The sequence below is a fragment of the Panthera leo genome, chromosome D2, assembly GCF_018350215.1.
Source record: "Panthera leo isolate Ple1 chromosome D2, P.leo_Ple1_pat1.1, whole genome shotgun sequence".
NCBI classification, from domain to species: Eukaryota; Metazoa; Chordata; class Mammalia; order Carnivora; family Felidae; genus Panthera; species Panthera leo.
The window spans coordinates 31,866,918-31,889,591 of record NC_056689.1 but is presented as its reverse complement, the minus strand read 5'-3'; the positions used below and the strand labels follow the sequence as shown (position 1 = coordinate 31,889,591).

General features: G+C 54.9%; 1 protein-coding gene across 1 annotated transcript in view; it reads right to left on the bottom strand.

The window, feature by feature from the left end:
- LOC122201807 (cadherin-23-like) overlaps window positions 1-22,674 on the bottom strand; it is a 296,594-nt gene that overhangs the window by 95,505 nt on the left and 178,415 nt on the right. The window contains exons 9-10 of the mRNA XM_042907791.1: window positions 21,402-21,514; window positions 19,578-19,766 (exon numbers count right to left, since the gene is read on the bottom strand). Of these exons, the coding sequence (XP_042763725.1) occupies window positions 19,578-19,766; window positions 21,402-21,514 (302 nt within the window). The remainder of the gene's footprint in view (window positions 1-19,577; window positions 19,767-21,401; window positions 21,515-22,674) is intronic.

The window sequence follows — 22,674 nt, the reverse complement described above, 5'->3', positions numbered from 1 at the left end:
ATAAAGAGGAACATCAAAAGGAGTCCCAGTGCGTGTGGAGAGGAGGCCGGTGGATTAAATTCTCTTCCAGCTGGGAGAGGCGATGAGAAGGCTGATAGCCAGCAGCCGCGGGTCCCAGAGCCGGAGCTGAGCCGCACGCTGCCCTCCCGCACCGGGCTGGGGTGCCAGCGGCTGCCTGCGGGGCTGCGACAGCTCTGCTTTATTTGCTTGGTGGAAGGGGGAAGGACACAGGAGATCACTCCTCGCTTCCTGCTGTCCCCCCCCCCCCTTCCCGTGCAGCCAGCCCTGCTTTGCTTCCAGTGATGAAGGCTTGCCACCCCCCCACACCCCTGCCCCGCAGAGGGCAGCCATCCTGGTCGGGCCCTCCTTATCAGCCGCTGCCAGAAGGGGCTGCCCCCCCACCTCGGCTCCCCTTACACCTTGCCCCCCCAACCTCCCGCCGCCGGAAGTGGGGGGTGGCCTTGCAAGCCTTGCCTCCTAGTACCACCCCCCCCAGTCTCTTTGCAGCTCCCACAGCCAGGGGACCCACATTCAGTCCCAATGGTCACCGGACTCCATGGAGTGGACCAGCGGCGTTTTCCCAACTAGTCATTGAGAGCTTAGTGTGCGACGGGCCCTCTTAGGGCAGCAGCTCACAGAACGCTCACAACTTTGGGAGGGCCCAGGGGGGTGTTTACATTCACAACAGCGGCACGCATAGGGCCCTTCCCTCCTCCAGGACTCAGACTCAGGTAGACCCCTGCCCTGGGCTTGCATGGGGGTGGCCTGGCTTCTCTCAGAGTCTGCGCCTGACTCCTGAACACGGCTTGCCTGGGTCATCACCTGCAGGCTCTAGACACTGGCATGTCCCTCGCAGACGACCTGGTCCCCAAAGAGAGGCAGGCCTGGCTTGGCCCCCAGACTCCTTTCCTGCACGTAAGGCCTGCAGATGCCTCCTTCACAGCTCTTGCTTGGTTCTCTGCCCACCCTCCTCGGGCACCTCCCTGCCAGTTCGCCCCTTGGAGAGGTTCATCTCTCTCTGCCATAGGTCAGGGGAGTAGCTGTGTGGTGACCAATGATAGGATGCAATAGAGAAAGGTTCAGATTGGGGACTAGACAGTCGCTTTCTAGCTGTGTGACCTTGGGCCACTCTCACTCCTGGAGCCTGATCCCGCTTCATCTGTGAAGCCGGGAGAAGAAGGCACACCCACAGGATTAAGGAGCGGTATTGTCTCTTTGCCCTGTCTTGTTTTGGTGGGTGACGTGAGTTCTGGTTTCCTGCCTAAGACAGGAGGCTCTCCTAGAAGTAGCTTTCTGTGCTTTTTTCCCCCCTTTGTACTTCAAACACCACAGGTACTCACCTTACCCTGTGCACTACCCTCTACCCAGGTAGGGACCTTAATTCCTCTCTGCAAAAGAGGAAGGTCCAGGGTCACGCAGATGTGTGATGGGCCAGGGGAGGCCAGCAAGGGCCAAGGTCTTTGTGTTGGGGGTGGGCAGTGTTGTGAAGTAAGACAGAGAAGAGCCAGGGAGCTCTGTGGGCTGGTGAGACACCCTTAGCCTGAGCTGGGAATGGGGCTGGTGCCCGGAGTGCCCAGATGTGCCCCGAGAGTTAGCGCCACCCTCGCAGAAGCCGTGTCCAGGACTCAGACCTGCCAGGGAAGAGCCCCGTGACCAGTAACTCCAGGGTGTGGAGCCCGAAGCTTTAGTGGAGGCTAAAAGCACAGCCTCTGGGGGCTGGATCTACTCCAGACGGAGGCACCGCCCTTTCCAGCTGTGTGACTTGGCACAAAAGACCTCACCCTTCTGAGCCTCAATTTCCCAATCCACAAAATGGAAAGCATGAGGGCCACCTGATAGCACTCTTGTTGGGTGAGCTGCAAGATCCTGGTAAAGTGCCTGGGGCTGAGCGAGTGCTTAGCAAGTAAGGGTTGTTGTTCTCATTCTGGGAGAGAGTGGGGGAGGGGAGGAGGTGGCCCTGAGGAAGGGCTGATTTCCAGACATTAGCCAGGAATGAGAGGGGCAGGCGGAGAAGGGCAAAGGCTTGGATATGTGCAGGGGTGAGTGAACCCCCTCCCGCCTGGGCAGGGGCTGTAGGTCTCCCTTCTCCCCTGTGCTCTGTTGGTCTAATCCATGCTATCGAGCGGCAGGAAATCAAAGTCCACCCAAGATGGATTCTTTATCACTCCTTTGTCCAGCCTTTCACTTAATTAACCCCAATCAGACATGCCAATGTGAACCCTGGCAGGGCGGGCCTCTCAGCACCCCTTCCCATCACTGCTCCTGACAGTCCCCTACACCTGGTGGGCGTACCACACTCCTCTGGCCCTGCCCGCTGCCCCAGGACAGGCTGCCCATGTGAAGCTGGAGTCCAGGGGGCAATGGGAAGGAGCCCTGCGGTGGTCACTGCCTCCATCCCCTAAGTCTGCCTCGATCCCCAGGGACCTTCCATGTTTCAGAGTCCGGGAGGACTGACGTGGCACCTGCTTGTAAAGGACCACCCTCTGTCTCTTCACGGTCCCCCCACCCCACGCCCTGTCCGGGAGCAGGGCCCCAGCTAAGACCACGGCACACGCTCAGCCTTGCCCCTCTCCTGCATTCCAGGCTTGTCCAGCTCAGAGCCTCAGTTTCTCTGCCCTGGGAGCGGGCTGCCTCTCAGGCCCACGTCGGGCGAAGGACACTGCCCTTCAGGTCAGGACACTGCCCTTAATGTCAGGTGCTCAGCCTACCCAGACCCTCCTTCCCTGGCTCCTCTGCGGATCGGGCCCTTGAGCAGGGTGGACAGGAACCGTTTTCCCTGGATTGGCCATGGCTCACTGTGTGACTGCGGCAAGCCCTTTGTTGTCCCTGGGCCTCAGTTTCCAGATCTGCAAGCCGGGATGATTCTCCTAAGGCCGTTAATTCCTGTTGTGCTTCCTCAGATTGCTTTCCGCTCCCCCTGCCTCCGCTTCCGCTCCCCCTGCCTCCGCTCCCCCTGCCACTTAAGGCCTCTCTCCACTTCCTCCTCTGCTGTTGCCTTCTCTGCCCCTCCTTCCTCTTCCTTCCTTTTCCTCATTTGCTCTCCTCCCTTCCCTTCTAGCCCTCTTCTCCTTGCTCTCCAACCCCCCCCCCCAGCCTTTCTCTTTTCCATTTCTCCTTTTTTCCCTCCTCCTCCTTCACCCATCCTGTTTCCCCCTCCCTCCTCCCCTCCTCCTCTCCTTCTCTCCCTCCTCCTCTCCCCAGGTTATCTGCTAAATTCCACACACGCCTGCACAGACGGGATCAATCCAAGGCTGCCTTGCCTTCAGCTTATCTCTGCTCCAAATGATTGATTTTCCCTCTTTAAGAGTAATTTGCTGGTGAATTCCATGTATTGCAAAAACCCCTGTGAAATCTAATTCAATCCGATCGGCAGCTGGCACTTTGGGGAAAGAATACTAGAGAGCTGTCAATTTCATCGCGTGGACGTGCGTATTATTTTGCTCACAGACGAGGGCATGAGGCCTCCCCTCCCTCCCTCAGGAGGGATCTTGTCGCTGGCCCCGCAGCGACACTTCTGGGAAGTGAATTAAAATGTGCATTGGGTACTTGCATTAAGGTAAATGAGGGACAGGTGCTTTCAAATTGTTTCCCGAATTTGCAACCCACCGCCCTAGTGCACTGTGGGAATCTCACACCTCCAAAGCCCAGCTATACCTGACCACCTGTCTCTCTCCGGCATTCCCGGCTTGTCTGGCTCCGAGCCTCAGTTTCTCAACCTTGGGGGTGGGCCACCTCTCCGGCCTGCCCCTAGGCAATCAGCTGTCCTGGCTTGCCTGGGACTGTGAGGGCTCCCAGGACGCCGGACTCAAAGTGCTAAAACCCAGGCACTTGCAAGCCGAGTGGGCACAGTAGGGCCGGTGCCCAACTCCACGAGGCACGTCTGAGAGCACGGCAGGATAAGTTGTCCCCACTGTCAGGTGGGGAGGTCATGCAGTTGATATGGAAAACAAGGCTCTGAGCCTCTGACACTCCAGCCCCTGTGTCCTCCAGGCGCTCCCCGAAGGCTGAACCACTTCAGAGGCCCCAATGTCCATGCAGCTCACACACAGGAGCTGGTCCTCTGCCAGGGAGGATGGCTGCACAGCTGACCAAGGGCTCTTGCCCAGCCCTGGTGACCTTTGCTCTGGGAGGGTCCCATCTTGGAGGTGCCCCCTATGTCCAACAGATACAGCAGAGCTAAATGTCCCTACCCCCAGAGTTGGAACCAGCCACTCTGGCTTCATTTCTATGCTCCAGGTAAGTAGACATTTCTGGTGGAATCCAAATCTTTGGGCTGTACTAGACGTCTAGGTGTCAGGGCAATCAGCCCAGGGAGTCCTGAGAGAAATGAAGTGGTCCTGGGGGGACTGGCCAGGAGGGCTAGGCTCACCTGAATAGTGCTTGTGGGCATGGCCAAAGGGCAAGCCTTATGTGGAAGGCCCAGGGGATCACAGGGACCTTTCCAGGCCACTTGGAAATTCATGTGCACAGAACAGGGGGCCACGTAGGATTCATGAGGCTCAGGCTCTGAGCTCTTCATTCAGGATGACATGTCCCATCCCCAACCCCCCAGATCCCAAAGATCCTCTAGGCCATGTGCCCCTCCTCCGAGGGACCCTGTTTGAAAGACTCCTGCCTCAAGTGGAAAGCTCCACAGCACCTTCCTTCTGCTCCTGCCTGCCGCCCAGGCATGCCTCCCAGCAAGGGTGGCCACACTGTTCCCCTCAAGGTCTACAACTCTGATCAGAATCTGCCAACTTTGACCTCACCCCTATACCTGGCTTCAACTCCTTCCCTCCCTCATTCCGCTGGCAGACCCTGCATGGGAGTTTTGGCTGGGACCGGGACAGGGGGCTGAAGCGGGGTATGAGTGTTCTCAGATGTGCAGGAAGGAGAGTCCAAAATGCAGGAAAAAAAAAAGAGTGTGCATCCCAGTCTGCCCCAAGCCCAGAACTGTCCCTCTGGGGACTCTAGGGGCAGGGCCACTCCGGGAGGAGGATGAGCCTGGCTGGCTGGCTGAGGGGGCATCCAGCCCCCAAGGGCCTCGGGACAAGGAGCGGGGAGGGGGTCTGTGCGGAGCTGGGAGCTGGGCTTTGCACTCAGCAGCTGCCTGGCGCTGTCTATTTACCATGCTAAAACTATTTCCCTGTTCCCACAGAGAGAAAAATGTGTGGCAAGGCAAAGAAATCTAAATGCCTTATGGAAATCGGGAGGGCACGCTGCCTGCCGCTAATCACACCATTTTGTATTCCTCTGCCTCTCCAACTGCGAGTCCACCTCCCCAGGCCTGGGGGTGGGGGGAGGGGCTGAGCGGGTGGGGGAAGGGGAGGGGAGCCCCCGGAGCAGACCAGCTCTGTGACCTCAGGCAAACTGCCCTTTCTGGGCTGCCTTTCAAAATAAGGGATCCCATCGCCTCAGGAGGCCCCGAGGGACACAGCCCAAGACTCTATGGAGGCCACGCACCTGCTGTGGGGGATCTGGGAGCCAAAAGGGGGACGGTGATTTCATCTCCCATCCTAGCCCCCTGCCAGGGAGGTCTGCCCAGCTTTGCATCCCCTTCCCGGGAACAACAACATCACAAATGCCCTCAGGGATGGGTCCTGGGCTGGGACAGGGTGCTGGGCTTCAGGCACAAGGGGGATCATGAATGGTGACAGCGCTATGTGTCACTCAGCAGTCACTGGGCAGCCCAGAAGTCTGACCCTGGCACAGCTGCCCAGGCCTGCGAAGAGCCCCTTCTATTTGACACATTCCACACTCGGGTCAGGCACAAAACAACTACACTGCATGGACAAAGGAACGGATGCAAGAATCAATGGGTTATGCGTGTGTTTATCCGTGAATGTGTGAGTGGGAGGAAAAAATCGGAAGACAGAGACAGGAGGAAGGCTGGGAAGGGGGGGCGGCAAGAGACGATAATAGATTCAATGGTAGGTGGAGGGTGTTCATATGAGGAACTAAGCCGAGGTAAAGAGACCAGGAAGGCCTGGCCACTGCCCAGCAGGCTGGCTCCCACTGTCTTTCCTCCTCCTAGCTCCCCCTTCTGGGTTTCTGCCACTCCTGTCCCCGGTATTCCAAACCCTAGCGGCATTCCAACCCCTGCCTCTCCCACAGACCCCGTATCCAGTCCCTGCTTGCCTTGCAGCCTGCCATCATCCTCTGTTGCTGTCTTCACTCTCCTGGTGTCCAGATTAATCGACCTAAAACACAGCTCTGAGGATACCACTCATGCTCAAGAACCATTGATGGCTCCCGCTTGCCTGCTGAATAGGTTCAAACTCATCTCGGCATTCAAGGCCCTCTAGTCTCCCTTTCTGGCTTTACAGGGGGTGCGCATTACATACGGGCTGAATCAAATGACAGTGGAGAGAAGGATGGCGTGGAGTCTAAAAGCTCACCAGTGGTGCTATTTATGCGGCTACCTTTCACTTCATCTTTTTCCGGGAGGGGGTAGAGGTGGGGGGGAGAGGTTGTCAATAATTTATAATTTTTTATAATTAACGTGCAGTGAAATTGACATTTTGGGGTATTGAGTTTTATGAATTTAAAAATTTTTTAATGTTTTTTTGTTTTTTGAGTGGGGGAGGGGCAGAGAGAGACAGAGGCAGAATCCGAAACAGGCTCCAGGCTCTGAGCTGTCAGCACAGAGCCCAATGCAGGGCTCACACCCACAAACTTCGAGATCGTGACCTGAGCCGAAGTCGGACGCCTAACCGGCTGAGCCACCCAGGCGCCCCTTCAGTTTTATGAATTTTAACACATGTATAGATTCATGCTACCCCATCACAGCCAGGGTACAGAACGGTGCCGCCAGCCCGCCCCCCAAACTCCCCTGTGCTTACCTTTTCAGTCAACCCCTCTCCTACACCCAACCCCTGGCAACCACTGCTGGGTTCTCTTTTTGAGAACGTGAAAGAATCATGTAGGATGTAGCCTTTGAGACCGGCTGCTTTCACTTCCTATGCTGCCTTTGAAATCACCGATTCTCACTTTCCCGTAGAGGTCTGCTTATTTAAGCACAGCTCCGTCCCTAGAGGACTGAGTTGACATCTCACCAGGCGCTGAGCTGGAGGGGGCAGTCCGGCATCCTTCTAAGGGGTGAGACATCCAGTGTGCCAGGGGAGGGCCCTGAAGGCAGGGGAGAAGAGGGTCAAGTGGATTAAAAAAGAAAAAAAAAAAAAGCCCCGCTTGGCCTGCTCTGTAAACGTTGGCGGATTTGGACATTCCCTAATGAGGGCAATTAAGAGTCATTAAGCTGAAAACAGAAAAGTAAACACAGATCCATATGCTAATTGGCAAACACTGCTGCTTGTTAGGGCTGGCTGCCTCCTCCCTCTCCTGAGCCCTACCCCTCTTCCTGCTGATAGCACCTGCCCACCGCCTCCCCACCCCGTCCGTGCTCCGGTCCTGCAATGCTCCCTCTTGGTCCTCCTCCCTCGGGGTCACTCCTTCTCAGTCACCTTCGCTGGCCCGTCCCTATCTCCCCTCCTGTGAACACTGGGGCGCCCCAGCTCTCCTCTCCTTATACTCACACCCCTTGCCTCCGTGAGCCCAGCTTAGATCTGTGACTCTAAATATAGTCCAGATGCTGGCAATGCTCACATTTCCATCTCCATTGTGGGTCCACATCGTGGACTCCGGAGAGCCAGGTGCTAGGTTTTCAGGATCTCGGTGAGCACCCGCGGTCATGCTTGAGGTAGGCATGGTAGGGGGATTTACGCCATAGAGACCACTGAGTGCTACAGATGAGGGGGCCCCCACCCTAGAGCCGCTTGTTGGACATTTATCAGCACCCCCCCTCTGCCTTCTCGATGTCTCCAAATGGCTGTCTAACAAGCACGTCAAACATAATGTGTCGAAAGCTAACCTACGGACTCCGCCTTCCCCTCATTAAACCTACTACCTCACTGTCTCAGGCAGGAAGGACCCCGTGTTTCTAACTGCTCAGGTCAAAGGTCAACACACACAAACACACACACACACACACACACACACACACCCCAGCAAATCCTAACTCTCTCTTCAAAATGGCCCGGGAGCTGACCACTCGTCCCCCCGCCCCACGGTACCTCCAGTTATTGTCCTTCCCTCCCAGTGACGGCCCTGCCCTGAGCATCCTTTGAAACAATTTTTTTTTGATTGAGATAAAATTCGCCATTTTAACATCATAAAGTGTACAATTCAGTGGTTTTCAGTACATCCACAGTGTTGTGCAACCACCGCTCCATCCTGTTCTAAAACATGTCCATCTAAAAGGAAACTTCGTACCCATGCGTAATCACACCGCATTCCCCACCCCCACCCCCCACCCCCACCCCCCACCCTCAGTCCCTGCAGCCACGGACCTGCGCTCCTGTCTCTATGGATTTGCCTGTTCCGGACATTTCGTACAAATGGAATCAGACACCCTGTGGCCCTTTTTGACTGGCTTCTTCGCCTAGCATAAGGTTTTCTAGGTTCATCCGCGTGGTGGCACGCATCGATGCTTCGTTACCGTCGTGGCTGAGTAATATCCCGTGGGGAGCCACCACATTCTGTCTATGTGCTCAGGGGTGGATGGCCACCTGGGTCGTTTGCATGGACTGTCCTTCTGACATTTCAGTCCGTAAGTGCCTCGCTCCCTGCTCACTGCCCTCAGGTGGCTTCCTGCCCCCTTCCTGTGCAAGCGGAGCCCTGACAGCAAAGCTGTCTCTCTGACCTTCCCTGCCAGGTCAGGCAGGGGCCTCCTGGCCCCTCCTCCACCCGTGGGCGAGCGTCCTCCTGCCTAGAGCCACATGCCTGCTGTGCCCTGTGCCTGGAATGCTCTTCCTCCAAGTATTCCTGTCCTGTGGCTCACCCTCTCATCACTGAGGTCTCTCCTAAATGTCACCTCCCTCTGTCAGGCCTCCGTCCTCCCAGGACTCCTTTAAACCCCTCTCACCCTGCTTTGTCTTTCTCCATGGCTCTCATTGCCATGTGCTGCCCGAGGGCTGGACTTGGGCTGTTGCGTTCACTTGCGAACAGTGCCTAGAACGGTCATTGCAAGGGTCCTTCTAGGGCATCTCTTACTCTTCGTGCCCCAGGCCTCTGGGTGCTCGCCACCCTGCCCTCCAGCGGCTGCCGCAGTGTATCTTTTTGCGCGGACTTAGCGGAAGGTCTCCTCGGAGGCCAGTTTTGCCCATGTGTGAGAAGCAGAGATACCTGCCCTTGGGCTCGGGGCACATGTCAGGACCAAGCAGAGAAACAGCTGCACCTTTGAACCTGGGATAGAAACGTGTGACAACCTCGATGTTGGGAATTTCTTCCCACACCCAATTCCTTGGAGGGCAAGAAGGGAGTGAGCGTCTACCCTGCGCCTTCCTGGGTAGAGTGACAACAGAGCCACGAAATTCCTCCTGCCCGCCCCCCCCCCCGCCACCCCTGCACCACTTCCCCCTTTCGGGGAACAGAGTCAGCAGGAGCAAAGCAGAGCTGGCTGCCAGGTCCATGCCCGGCTTGGTGGCCCACCCTCACCACTGTTGCCCAGCGGGGCTCTGCAGTCTCCAATCCATCAGCACAGTGATGGGGTGAGACACGCAGGGACCCCTCCCTGCTGGGTTGTGCTTACCCCTACTCTTCGAGAAAGGGGGATAAATAAACAAGACAAACCATCTACGGCTGTCAGGGGTGTGGCGGGGGTGGCAGATGGGGCAGGTGGGGAAGTGTGGGAGCAAGAAAACAGGTGCCCATGGTAAAGGGGGCGCCGGAGTGGGCATGAAGCGGCCAGGAGGCAATGGAGAGGAAGAGAACGCAGGATGAAGCACGCTAGCTCTGCCTCTGATCCCCATGGGGATGTTGAGGAAGACCAGACTCTGCATTCGGGGAGTGTGACTCCAAAGACAAAATGACTCCTGCAAGGTCCCATCGTGAGCGGGGGTGGGGGGGGGGGGTGGGGAGGGGGACAGCTGCCAGGGCAGTGGGTGAAAGGGGTACAGTCCCCCACATCCAAGATGAAAGTCCACCTCTAGCCGTTGGAGGGGACTTGGCCGGCCGGGGAGCAGGCACTGGGGAGGGGAGAGGTGAGGAAAGAGGCTGCCTGCTTCACACCCCACCAGGGCTCCTGGGCCTGGTGTAAATAGCACGCTAATTAGATTTACGGATGAGACTAAATTAGGAGGTGTCAGAATCACACCGAGGACACCCTCTGGTCCTCGGGGAGGCTGGAGCTTAGCATGCTGGGAGGAATCACACCACGGGATGCAGCCATGCACAGAAAAATCCTAATAATCACCATCGTCATAATAAGAGCCTCAGTGAAGGCAACTGGGGAGAAATTAATAGGAAAAAGAACAGATGGGGCTGCCCTGCTCCCCCTGGCTTCCCTTCCAGAATGGCTTTGCTTTGAAGTCCACAGATATTTTCCTGGAGAATTTAAATCTTGGGAGAAGAACCCTAGAAATGGGAGCTGAAGCTGCGACCCAGCAGAATTTGCAAACAGTCCCTTGCCCGCTGCCAGGCACACAAAGGTGCAGAGCAAGGCTCGCCCAGGCACCACGGATTCCAGGTACCGGCTGTGTGGACATTGCTTTGGGTGGATGCTTCACTCTGCTCTGCAACCAAATCACCGGAGAACCTTTTAGGAATAGGAGCAGCCAGGGTGGGCACCGTGGCCTGGGGACTGGAGACTGGGGGAAGGGCAGTGCTGGCCTTTATTTACGTATGTACCTCATCTTGGTTGCTCCCTGGACCAGAGCCCTCCTTCCCTCCTTCCTTTTAGCTTTGCTCCGCTGATGAAATCATAAGCTGGGTGAGAGGTCCAGAATGTTGGAGGCATTCTATCTACATCCTTCATACCACCCAGGGGATTCGGTGGGAGGTGGGTGATTTCCAGCCAGATCCCCCTTATCTCCTCAGTCGAGGGGAAAAAAGGGTCTGGATCCCTGGATGATCATACATCCACAGAAAGTATAAAAACTTACATCTGCTTCCAGGGATGCTGGCAGCCTGCCCCTCCCTCTCTTCCCCACCTCTTCACTGCTTCTAGAGTTTGGTTTCTCATTGAAATTGCTTTGGAAAATAGGGAAACAGAGGTCCACGCTCTGGGTCACATCAGCAGGGAGGGAGAGTTTAGGGCAAGGGAATGTATATTTCCTGTGTTTCTACTGCAAAGTAGATCCTGGTAGATAGATATACGGAGCCAGTTGAACAGCGGCCTGGACCATCCGCAGCTGGAAAATGGACCCTCAGCTGAACGTGTGACACAGATCCTCCCTGTTCCTACCTCATCCAAGTGGATGTGTGGCTCAGGACCCCTGCTCCGAGAACTAGCAGAATGTTAGCCTTATGGCAGAAGCCCACGGAGGGAGCTGGGCTAAAAGGTGTTAGTTCGTGAGCAGGGATTAAGGAGGGTTTTTCATCTTTTTCTTTTTCGTGCCAAGGACCCCTCTGACAGTCTGGTGAAGCCCAGGGATCCCCTTCCTAGAATAACATTGTTAATTGCAAAAAAAAAAAAAAAATAAGACACAGTCAACTTGTTATTTTGAAATCTAGTTACCAGGCATTTTAAAAGGGTGTTAAAAAAGAATTATGTAGTTCTTAATGCTGTACACAGTAAGATTTGGCACGGGGTTGACATACGCTGTAATTTTAAAGTAGCGATGACTGCAAGTGATAGATTGAGATCCCTATGACATCTGAAATGTGGTATGCAAATGTCTGAGGTTTCTTTCGGGGTTAAAGCCCTAGCTACGACTGATACCACGGCTGTTTGTTTCTTTTAAAAATCTTTTTTTTTAAGTTTACTTATTCATTTTTGAGAGAGAGAGAGAGAGAGAGAGGGAGAGAACAAGTGGGGGAGGGACGGAGAGAAGGAGAGACGGAATCCCAAGAAGGCTCCGTGCCATCAGCGCAGAGCCCCATGTGAGGCTCGAACTCATGAACCATGAGATCGTGACCTGAGCTGAAACCAAGAGTCAGACGCTCAAACGACTGCTCCATCCAGGCACCTCTTGTTTCTATTTTCATAATTAAAGGGAGTGCTAAAGGTCGCTTATAGGTTAGTGAAAACAAAGATACAGGGTTTTCTCCATCCAGGGTCCTGGATGCCTTAGGGAGTCAGTGGACCCCCACTTTTGGGCTAGGAACCTCTGGGCTGAAAGGAAGCCTGGCAGAGGCCCCCCCCCCGCCGGAGCCCGCCGCCACAACCTTGCAGGGTTGGGTGGGGAGAGGGGCCAGAGAAACTGCATGCTGGACAGACTGACGAATAAGAACACATGTGAAAACAAATTTAAATAAATACAAGGTTGCGGGCTGGGCTCCCTGACAAGGCTGGAACACGTGTGGAATGGAAAATGAGGGTGATGGATAAAAATAAAGGCCAAGATTAGCAGAACAAGAGCAATCTCCCTTGCTCACTGCCCCCCCCCCCCCCCCCCCCGCCTCCATTCCATCCCTACAAGTAAACCTAGTATTCCAGAATACGGCTTTTTCCCCCTGTCATTTGTTTCCTTTTATTTATTTATTTGGTGATGTTTTCTCCTTGGGGAGGTGGGTAATTCTCTCGTTTTTTTCCCTATGCCCCTCAAACAAATGAATCGTGTCATCTCCTGCCTGAAATAGGAATTAGCTCCTGCCAGATGTGTCCCCGTTCACCTCTGCAGAGCAGATGCCCCCCCCTTGCCTTACCTCCCCCCTTGCCCTCCCCCCAGCCATGCTGGAGGTAGAGGAGACACCTGCTTGGGTGGCACCAAACCTTTGAGAACAGGGGGGCTCCCCAGTGCATGCAAAAATCACAGGATGGAGAGTTGGAGGCCAAGCTCTGTGCCTGCTGGCTGTGTGACCTTGGGGAAGCCCCTTAACCTCCCTGAGCCTCGATTCCCTCCTCTCTGAGGACACACAGCAATATGCCCATCTCTCTCACGGTTGGGATAATAAAAAATAGTTAAGATTTAAAGAGGGCTTTTTACGGGCCAGGCACTGTTTCAAACACACCGATTAACTCATCGAATCCGCACAACAGCTTTGTGAGGCAGGTACTGCTGTTGTCTCCATTTTGCAGGGAGGATAAGTTAAGTCCCCTCCGGTTCCACAGATCAAAGGTAGCAGAGCAGGATTTGAACCCCGGCGGTCTGGCTTCAAAGTCCTTACTGTTCACCATTCCAGCTGCCTCTCCCTCCCTCACAAGAGAAAGGTCACTCCAGGTAATACCAAATAAACAAGCACACGGGCAGGCTGGGAGAGGGTGGTGGGGCCGAGCCCCAAAGCAGGGAGCAGGGCAGCTGCAGCAACAGGGAAGGGAGGACGGGGGCAGGGGTGAAGTGGGAAGCTCAGGTGGCACCCTCCCCTTCCCGCCACGGTCCTCTTGGACCTAAAGGTTAGAGAGTCTTAATTGAGGCTGACCGGCCCAACCCATGGTTTTCCAGAGGACACTGAGGCAGAGTGGGCCCCACACCTTGCCTGGAATCACTGTGAGTGAGGAGCAGAATGGGGGCGGGGCTTGGCTTTCTGGGGTTTTCTCTACCACCTTCCCTGGGCAGTTGGGGTAGGTCTGGTAGCAGAACGCCACGGCCAGGGTTCTGAATCCTGGGATTTTAACCCGGGAGCCTCCGTCACAAAGACCAAAGGTGGCCACTCGCGCTGTCCTCCTGGGCAGAGTTCTGAAGGTGGTTTCTGAGGGACTTCTCAGGTTTCCTAATAAGGGGGTTGGGGTTCTCTGGCTTCTCGCCACCCTAAGAGGAAAACAGCCCGACTGCAAGAGAACCTCCAGTTAGATGCTGGAAAGAAAGCACACGTTGGGTGGAACAGGTGCCTGAGGGGGAGGGGCTTCCGTGCCACGTTGCCACATTTCCCTGCTTCTACCCTTGGCCCCTGAGAGCCCATTTGCAACACAGCAATCAGGGGGCTCCTTAAGAAAGGTGACTCAGAGCATGTCAACCCCCCGGCTCCCCACTGGGCTCCCAGTAACAGAAAAGGCTTCCCCAGGCATTTTGGCTTTTGCCCGATGCTTCGATGCTTCCGTCCTTGCCTCCTCTCTAGTGCCCCCTGACCAGTCTCATTCCTGCTCCTTGAAAATGCCCAGCCGTTTCCCTTTCTGAGGGCCTCTGCCCTTGCAGCCGAACACCTGCTGTCGGAACGTTCTCCCTCTGCAGCTCCGTGTGGCTGCCTCCTCTACGCCTCTTAACCTCCGTTCTAAACAGCACCTCTCTGGAAGGCCTTCTGGAACCATGGAGCCAAAGATAGCCCCCTCCTGTGCCCCATCACTTGCCCTGTTTATGGATTTCTTGACATTCATTTTCACCTACAACGATGTTGGTGCCTATTCCTCTAGCTGCCCCACTGGGATGAAACGTAAGCTCTTGGAGGGCGGGGACCACCGCATCCTTAGCACTAACTCCCCAGTGGTGGGCACATAGTAGGTGCACGATACTGTGTGTTGAATGAATGAATACATAATCGTTCATCTATGTAAATTTCAGCCTAGGCCCTCAGAAAGGCCAGGAGGCCAGCAAATTAATGAAGTCTGAAGGCCATTCTGAGATGATTCCAATTCCTGCAAACAGCCAGAACCAGGCAATAGAGGCCTCTCTGGGGGACTTGGGTGTCCCTTTCCCCACTCCAACCCCACCCCTCTGCAAAAATGTCTTAAGGACAGCAGGAAATATGTTCTGAGAAGCTGGGGTCAGAAACGAGACAGAAATGAAGAGAACCAAAGGCTCCCAACTCCTGAGAAGAAAGGTACAGGGCAGGGGAGAGGTACTACCAGTTTTCGGCGATCCAAAAATCTGCTGGGAGGGGTCGTGCCCGATGCCGAACGGTATTTAAAAACAAAGCCCTTTGCTGGAATCTGTAAAGCAGCCAGAGGCACGGATGATCTCCTACACTCACTGCCACCGCACAGGCAGGACGCAGAACACAGAGGATCTGATTGCTTCTAAGGAGAAGAGTGGAATTTAGGACAACGGAACAGAAAATTCCAACCATCCTAATAACCTCACCCCATGCAGATGGGAAAACGTGGCCGGCTAGCTCAGCTGTGGGCAGGACGGGGTGGGGAGGGCTGCAGGCTTGATCGGGAGAGGAAAAGCAGACCAAACTGGAGAAAACACAAAAGAACATGTTGCGGCCAAGGGGGTGGGTGGGGATACGGTAGGAATCCCGGTGGGTGAGTGTGCTGCTAATTTCCTGTGGGTTTCCAGAACACGGAGGAAGACACAGGAGAACGCCCAGTAGCCAGGAGCAGGGGAATGAGGCTGCCACAACCTTTAATTTGAAACTCAGAGATTGCGCTCCACACCAAGGCTGACTCCTGGGGCCTTTGCCTTGAGAGTTTTTTTTTTTTTTTTTTTTTTTTTTTGTGATTTGCATTACAACCATCTATTTGCATCTCAACTGTCATGCTGTGCAAACGGGTTGTTAGTGGTTTCAGCCCACCCTATCCCTTCCCTCTCTGGCTTCCGTGAGTTTCCTATAGCTGGGCAAAAGAGAAGAAATTACTCAGCGGGACTTGACAATGGGGACGGAGTCCTTGGGAGACAGAAAGGGCTTCTTTCAAGCACCTTTGTGGTCTTGAATGTTCCTGCAGAGCCTGAGATTCAGCAAGAAACTGGGCAAAATCTCCCATGTGGAGGGGATGGCGGCATTATCTAGTCTTTGTGAGTTAGATTAGCATCCTTACTAGGAATGACTGCCACAAAGTGCTAACTGACGGGATAAACTGCTTCCTCCTTCCCTTTCTGTTTTCCATCGGCACCCTCTACTGCCCCACTGTGGAACTTTGAGGTCACCTTCTCACAGAAACTCAGCGGGAATTGGGCTTTAGCACAGGGGCACTGACCGATGATCTAGTTTGGATAAAGCCCGGAGCCACCTCATTGCTACTTTTATCATTTAATCATGCTTTAATTGAACCAGTTCGTATTTCTGCAGTGCCTCCCAGGTGCCAGGTAGAGTGTGAGGCACTGGGTTACATCGGGGAGCATCATTCAGTCTAATCGGGGAGATAGATACTATTGAGATCATCACATTAATAACCATAAACCCACAACGATGGTGAGTGCGAGGGAGAATCACGTGGCTCTTTAGACCCTGACAAAGGGATTTCACCTCTCCTCGTGCTCCTTTCCCTCCTCCATCCAAGCCGGCTCGATGAACACATTTTTCTGCCACCCTAGCAAATCCAGTCACCTTCACCCCAGACACAAATCCCAACAGATGCATTCTCCCCCCGCAAAAGAGAACTGGAAGAAAGGACACATTTTTAAAAATCTCTTTTTATAAAAGATGCCTGATTTCTCTTTGAGGTTCCCTGATCTCCCCCAGATTCTGGAAACTTGGCCAGTGCTCAAGTGCCGGTGGCCGCTGCCTTCTGTTCCCTCTTGGCAATGTGGCTAAACGCTCCACCCCGGGAACCTGGGGCCCGACCCTCAGCACCCAAGACTGCGTCCAGATCTGGATCCATCCAGATCTGGATCCTTCCAGAATTCTGGGGAGTGGAGGAGAGATGGGAGGTACAAAAGAGCAGGGCAATTTAGAAAGCAATTTATTCTCCCCTCTTATTTAGGAATTGGTCCAGGACCATGTCTGGGATGGTTTGGGTGTAGCTCTCCTGGGGGAGGCTGGACGGTGACCCAGAAGACCGTAGGGTGGGGAGTCTGGGCTTCTGGGCTGCCCTTCTTTATCAGTGGTTCTCTGCACCTCACCGTGCCCTGGAGACATGGGGCCAGCCCTTTACTGTCACACACTGGTCAATTCCCTGGGGCAGCGGTGAAATGGTCGCTGGTAGTGTTGGGCACCCTGTCCACAGCGGGCATGCTGTTGCCCGTGCCTGGGTGGGGGGTGGCCACTAGAGGCAGGCTGGACCCAGACACCCCTCAGCACTCCTGCAGATGCTTCAGACAGGGCTGCCAGCAAAGCAGGATTGAGCTAAACCCCAGGGGTCCGGGTAACCTTGCAATCCCCCAACCAGTCATGGTGAAAGGGCCTTGGGGTTTCTGGCCCTGCTGGTGGCAATGCTCTCTGGACCCATCTGGTTAACATCTGGGTATGTGGCAGGTACTGGGCTAAGTCCTATAGACTAATGGTCTGATCTCCTATCTCTGAGCCTTGTTGGCATTCTCTGTGGCAGACGCAAACGTGGAGCCACTTGTCCACATTCCCAGCCTTCTGGCAGTGAGGTGGGGCCCGTCCCTAGAACTGGGCAGAAGTCCCAGGACAAAGCCTAGAAGAGCCGGTGCTTCCTCCTCTAGCTGCCCCCTCCCTCCTGCAGTGACCGACGTGACCGCAGAGCGTGCACCTGAGTGACGACGCGGAGCAGGGTCCCCCTGCCCACCTGTGCCAGACGAGTAGTAATAAATCTCTGAGGAAAAAATAACCCTCTGTTTCAGGGTTAATTTGTTACTGCAATAGAAGCAGATACATTTTCCCACAGATGAGCAAAGTCACACTCAGAAAGGGTCAATGACTCACCCAAAGTCGCAGAGCTAGCAAATGGCAAGGCTGGACTTGAACATAGGCCCCGTCTGTCTCCAGAGCTTGGGCCGTGAACCACGACACAAGCTGCCTCCTCTCTGGGTTGCCTCCAAAATTAAGCCCCAGTTCTTTGGCTTGGCATTCAAGGCCCTAAAAGCCTGTGTCGTGGCCCACCTTCCCACCAGCCGACTCCACAAACCTTTGTACAGGTTCCTTCCTCTGGGCCTCTCCGTGGGCCACTGCCCACCCCACCAGCCCTCCTGGCTGCCTTTTACCATCTGGTTTGTGTCCCAAGGTTCAGCCCTGGGCCCCCTTTCACCATAGAGCCTTTGCCGGTCCTCTGGCCCCTTCTTCCCCCTTCCTCAGTTGAGCTCTGGAGCCCTCACTGCTCGTTGTCACTGGCCCGCACCCTGGTACCAAGGGTGTCTGTTCTCTTGGACATTAGTGATAGCCTGAAACCAGAGATGGGACTTTTCCTGAGGCTCTCACTCACACAGCGGTGTCTAAAGGGGGTGCTGCACTCCAGGGGGATAAAAGATGACCCACTGGGGTGTGAGAAAATGTTGGAACTTCTTTTTACACCTATCTATCTCCACCTTTTAAACTTTTGACATTTTTGTGTATATTTTCAAAACTACATACTGCCCTTGTATAAGCACGCTTGGCCCTTTAGGACAGTGACTGTGGGCTACACTCCCTCAAGGGGCCAAATATAGCTCCTTGTAAACAGGAGGTGCTCAGTACATACTTTAGTTATCCCAGACAGCTAGGTATGGGATGATTTAGCAAGAGATGGAAAGATGTGCTGTGTGTGCGTGCCCGCGCGCACACTGGGACTGACCTCTTCACGGTCATGTCCTTGGCGGGGTGGGCGGAGAGGGGCGGGGACGGGGGTGAGCTGGTGCCGGGGAAGGGGGCTGGGGGGTTAGGGCAGGAGGGGGAGGACCTTGTCCGGTTGAGAGAAGCTGACGGGAGAGCGGTGGATCGGGGGGGGGGGGGGGGGGGGGGGGGGGGGCCTGGGCAGGTGTGCTGGTTTGTTGAGCAGCCAGAGTGGAGAGGGGCAGGAGGAGCGAGCAGGAAGCCAGGCCTGGAGCAAGGCCAGTGCGGGAGCCCCAAGAAGGGAGGAGTAATTGCAGAGAAGCCCCTCAGGCTGGAAAACCTAATGGAATTCCTGAGCAGAATGGGCCAGGGAACAGCGGTAATAAATATAAGTGCTATTAACGATTGTGGCTGCTGACGGGCAGGGGAGACCTGGTGCCTGAGAGGGGCAGGGAGGAGGCAGGCCGAGAGCGTCCCTATCAGCTCGGAAGCCCGTCCCATCCCGGGCTGGAGGGGCACGGGCCCCATCCCCAAGTCTCCCTCCTCCTGTCCTTCTCAAGCTCTCCCTCACTCGCAGCCCATGTCCCTTCCTCTCAAGACTGGCCTCAGCCAGGCAGGCCCTGCAAGGGCACACAATGGGTGTGTCCCATTTCTAGCTTCCTGGACCTCTGGTCTCCTGCGGCCTGGGATCCCCTTGAAAACATTCAAGCTCCTCGCATGGAAAAGCAGGAGTCCTCACTACACCAAAAGCAGAAAACAAACTTTTTTCCAGGAACAGATTTTATACAAGAGCCTCCAACTTTTAAAATTTCTAGTTTTCAGTGTATGCTTTATAAGGCACGTACTAGATTAGTAAGATGGGCATATATTTCTTAAATTTTTTTAACGTTTATTCATTTTTGAGAGAGAGAGAGAGAGAGTGAACAGGGGAGGAGTGGAGAGAGGGGGAGACAGAATCCGAAGCAGGCTCCAGGCTCTGAGCTGTCAGCACAGAGCCCGACGTGGGGCTCGAACTCACAAACCGCGAGATCATGACCTGAGCTGAAGTCAGACGCTTAACCGACTGAGCCACCCAGGTGCCCCGATGGGCATATATTTCTAAATACATTACTAAATAAATGACTAAATGAAGAACTACACGTTGGAAGTGTGTGCTCAAATAGCTTTTGCAGAGGTGGGGGCGGGGGTCAAAGCTTAGAGACTGCTGAGTTTTGCAAGGGAGGAGGTAGCAACGTTTGTTTCTATTTTTTTTAGCTGGGGATTTGGAAGCTTAGAAATACCTGGCATCTTTCTCAGGGTTGCAAAGCCCAGAAAGGGCGGGGGGTCTGGAGAGACCACGCATTCCCGGGACTCACCTCGTCCTTGTCCACCACCTGGATGAAGAGGGGTAGAGCAAAGCCGACCTGGGCTAGCTCGGTGATGGCCACGCTGTATTCAGAGCTGTTGAACTCTGGGGCATTGTCATTGATGTCGATAACCAAGATGTTGAAGGTTGTGGTGACTGTGGCTTCGGACGGGGTGCGGTCATCATTCAGCTCTGTGCCCTGCAGGTAGAGGACAAACATCCCAGAGACAAAGGCGTCCATAGTCATGCTCTCATCATTTACGAAGGCTTTCCCAATGCTATCTCCTGTGCTTTATGTGAATTATCCCATCCCCTCACCACAACCCCAGGAGGAAGTTTCTGTCATAAGCATCCCCATTTTACCGTTGAGGAAACCGAGGCTCAGAGAGGTTAAGTAACTTGCATAAGGACAACAGTCAGAGTAGGTAGCAAACTGAGGCAGGAGGATTCCAGAACCAAGGGGACGGGGGGCATGGTGATGACAAGACAGATTTGGGGGCTCACTGAGGGGCAAAGGGAGACTCTTTATTCAATGTGGCAGATGATAAAACCGAGGCCAAGCATTTTTGTGCTAGCAGGTAATCAAGACTTACTCTGGCATCGGCTATGGCCCAAACACTGAGCTAGGTGCCATGAGGGTCTGGGTTGGGCTCAGGAAAGATGGGCTCAAATCCCTGGGTGCCTAGTCTCTGGGGCAGAGGCCCCCGGCTCCCAAATACCCATTTCCAGTTTTCTGGACCCGAATCTTTGTGTGGGAGGCCCAGGACTAAGTACCTTTCGCCAGTTCCCCAGGAGATTTGGAGTCACATCCAAAGTTGGGAACTCACCCTCACATTTTATATAAAGATGGAAAAACCGAGCTCAGGGTCCCCTGGGGCCAGGGTACAGCTCTCTCCACCCCGAAATGTGTGTCTCCACAGGAAGCAAGCAGAGAGGAGGGGAGGCGGAGAGGGGCCCATGGCTTGGCTGGCAGCTTGATGCAGGGTGGGGGGGAAAGGCGGTGTTAGCCTACCTCCCCTCACCGGCCCACATGTGCACACTGGGTGGAGACAGAGAAGCCGGCTGGCCAGGGAGGGCTAATCAACCGGCCGCTGCTGCAGCCCTCCCAAGGTCAAGGAGAGCAATAGAGGGCCAGGCTGGGCTGCCTTATTCTCCTCAGGATGGAAGGGCCTCCTTCCCCAAGCCCCTCTCCTCAGTCCTGTGCCCTCCCCTGCCTCAACCGATGGGTAGGGCTGGGGAGGACCCCTGTGGCCCAGGCAGGGTCCATACCCTAAATGGGGTTCCCAGGGAATGGCTCTGCAAAGCACAGGTTTTAATTACAACGGGCCCTGGGTGGCAGGGGGCTACAGGAGCCTGGGGGTTGTGGCTCCACTACACCTCCAGGGGAAGGACTCTAGCAGTTTCCACCTCTCCCCACTGTGCTGCTGCTTCCTAACCAGGGAAGAGCCCCAGGGAAGCTAGAAGCGGGACGCATCCCAGACATGGGGTAAACGTAAGAATCTGAGGCAGCTACAATGGAGAACTTGGCATCATGAGTACCAGAACGTGGCCCCATGGATGAGCACCTACTGTGTGTCCCCTCATTCCTCAAGTGGGGATAAAAGTCCCAATCCTATGTGACTTTTGGCAATGGCTGTGAGGTGCCCAGCAAGGCCCCCGATGGGGCCTGTGCTTGGTTAGTGTTGTCCGTTCCTGACAGCGGCCCTGGGCACGCCGGGTGGGAGGCCAGGAGCGCTGCCCTCCTGGAGTTTCACCGGGGGCTCTGCTGGAGGCTGGCACCGCAGTGTGGGCACCCCTCCACATGGGCTGCAGGTGCCCGCCCCGGGGCCCTCACCTTCACGGTCAGGATGAAGCCATGGCTGTACAGGGGGTTCTCCCGGTCCAGTAGGCCGTTCAAGGTCAGCGCTCCACTGATGTAGTCCAGGGCGAAGATGCTGTTGGTATTCCCTGCAAGGAGAGAGTAACATTCCAGGTATGCCTGGGGCCCAGGGCAGGTGGACGTGGGCTTCGGTGAGGGCTCCTCTCTGCGCATTAGGGACAAACCAGTAACTTAACGCGGACGCTGGCTCAAGGAGTAATGGGAAGGGTTCTGGAGGACGGGGCCCAGGCACAGCCAGCAGTGACCTGCAGAGTGACGACTTTCAGCTCTTCAGTCTTCTTCCGTCTCTCCGACTGAGTCAAGGGGGAAGCCTTGGTTTGGTGCTAGTATGCCCTTGGCACCTCTCTTAACACTCGCTCGTTCTCCTTTTTTCACCAAGAGAGCAGGCTTCTGGCTGGGAGCCTTCCAAAGGGAGCAGCACGCAGCCAGGACTCAGCAACTACGAGGGTCTGAATGCTTGCTCCCCACCCCCACCCCCGCAGAATGCATATGGGGACGTCCAAAGCCCTAACACACCGGTATTAGTGGGTGGACCTTTGGGAGGTGCGTGGGTCGTGAAGTGGAACCTTCCTGAGTAGAACTGGTCTCTGATAAAAGCGAGCCCAAGAGATCCCACGCTCCTTCCACCATGTGAGGACAGAGTGAGGAAGTGCCCTTCTGCCAACCGGGAAGAGGGCCCTTCCCTGACCGTGCTGGCGCTCTGGCCCTGGGTTTCCCAGCCTCCAGCAGAGAAATGAATGTCTGCTGTCCGTAAGCCGTATGGCCCCTGGTATTTTGTCATAGAGCCCGAATGGACTAAAGCAGGAGCCCACTTTGCTTGGTTATTTTTAGGCTCATGTTCTATTCTATTCCATTCTATCTTATTCTGATTTTCTACATAGCAGTGGTACAATTCCCTTGTACAATAAATATAATTTGATTTTAAGAACAAGCCTCTATTTTAAGTACTTATCAAAACCTGAAGTACAGGGGCGCCTGGGTGGCCTAGTCGGTTAAGTGTCCGACTCTTGACTTGAGGTCTGGCCATGATCTCACGGTCTCGTGAGTTCTAGCCCCACATTGGGCTCCATGCTGAGCTTGCTTCGGATTCTCTCTCTCCCTCTCTCTCTCTGCCCCTCCTGCCTCATACTCATGTGCTCTCTCTCTCTCTCTCTCTCAAAATAAATAAATAAACTTAAAAAAACCTTGAAGTGCATATTTAAAGTACTGGCAAAAATCACACACAGGT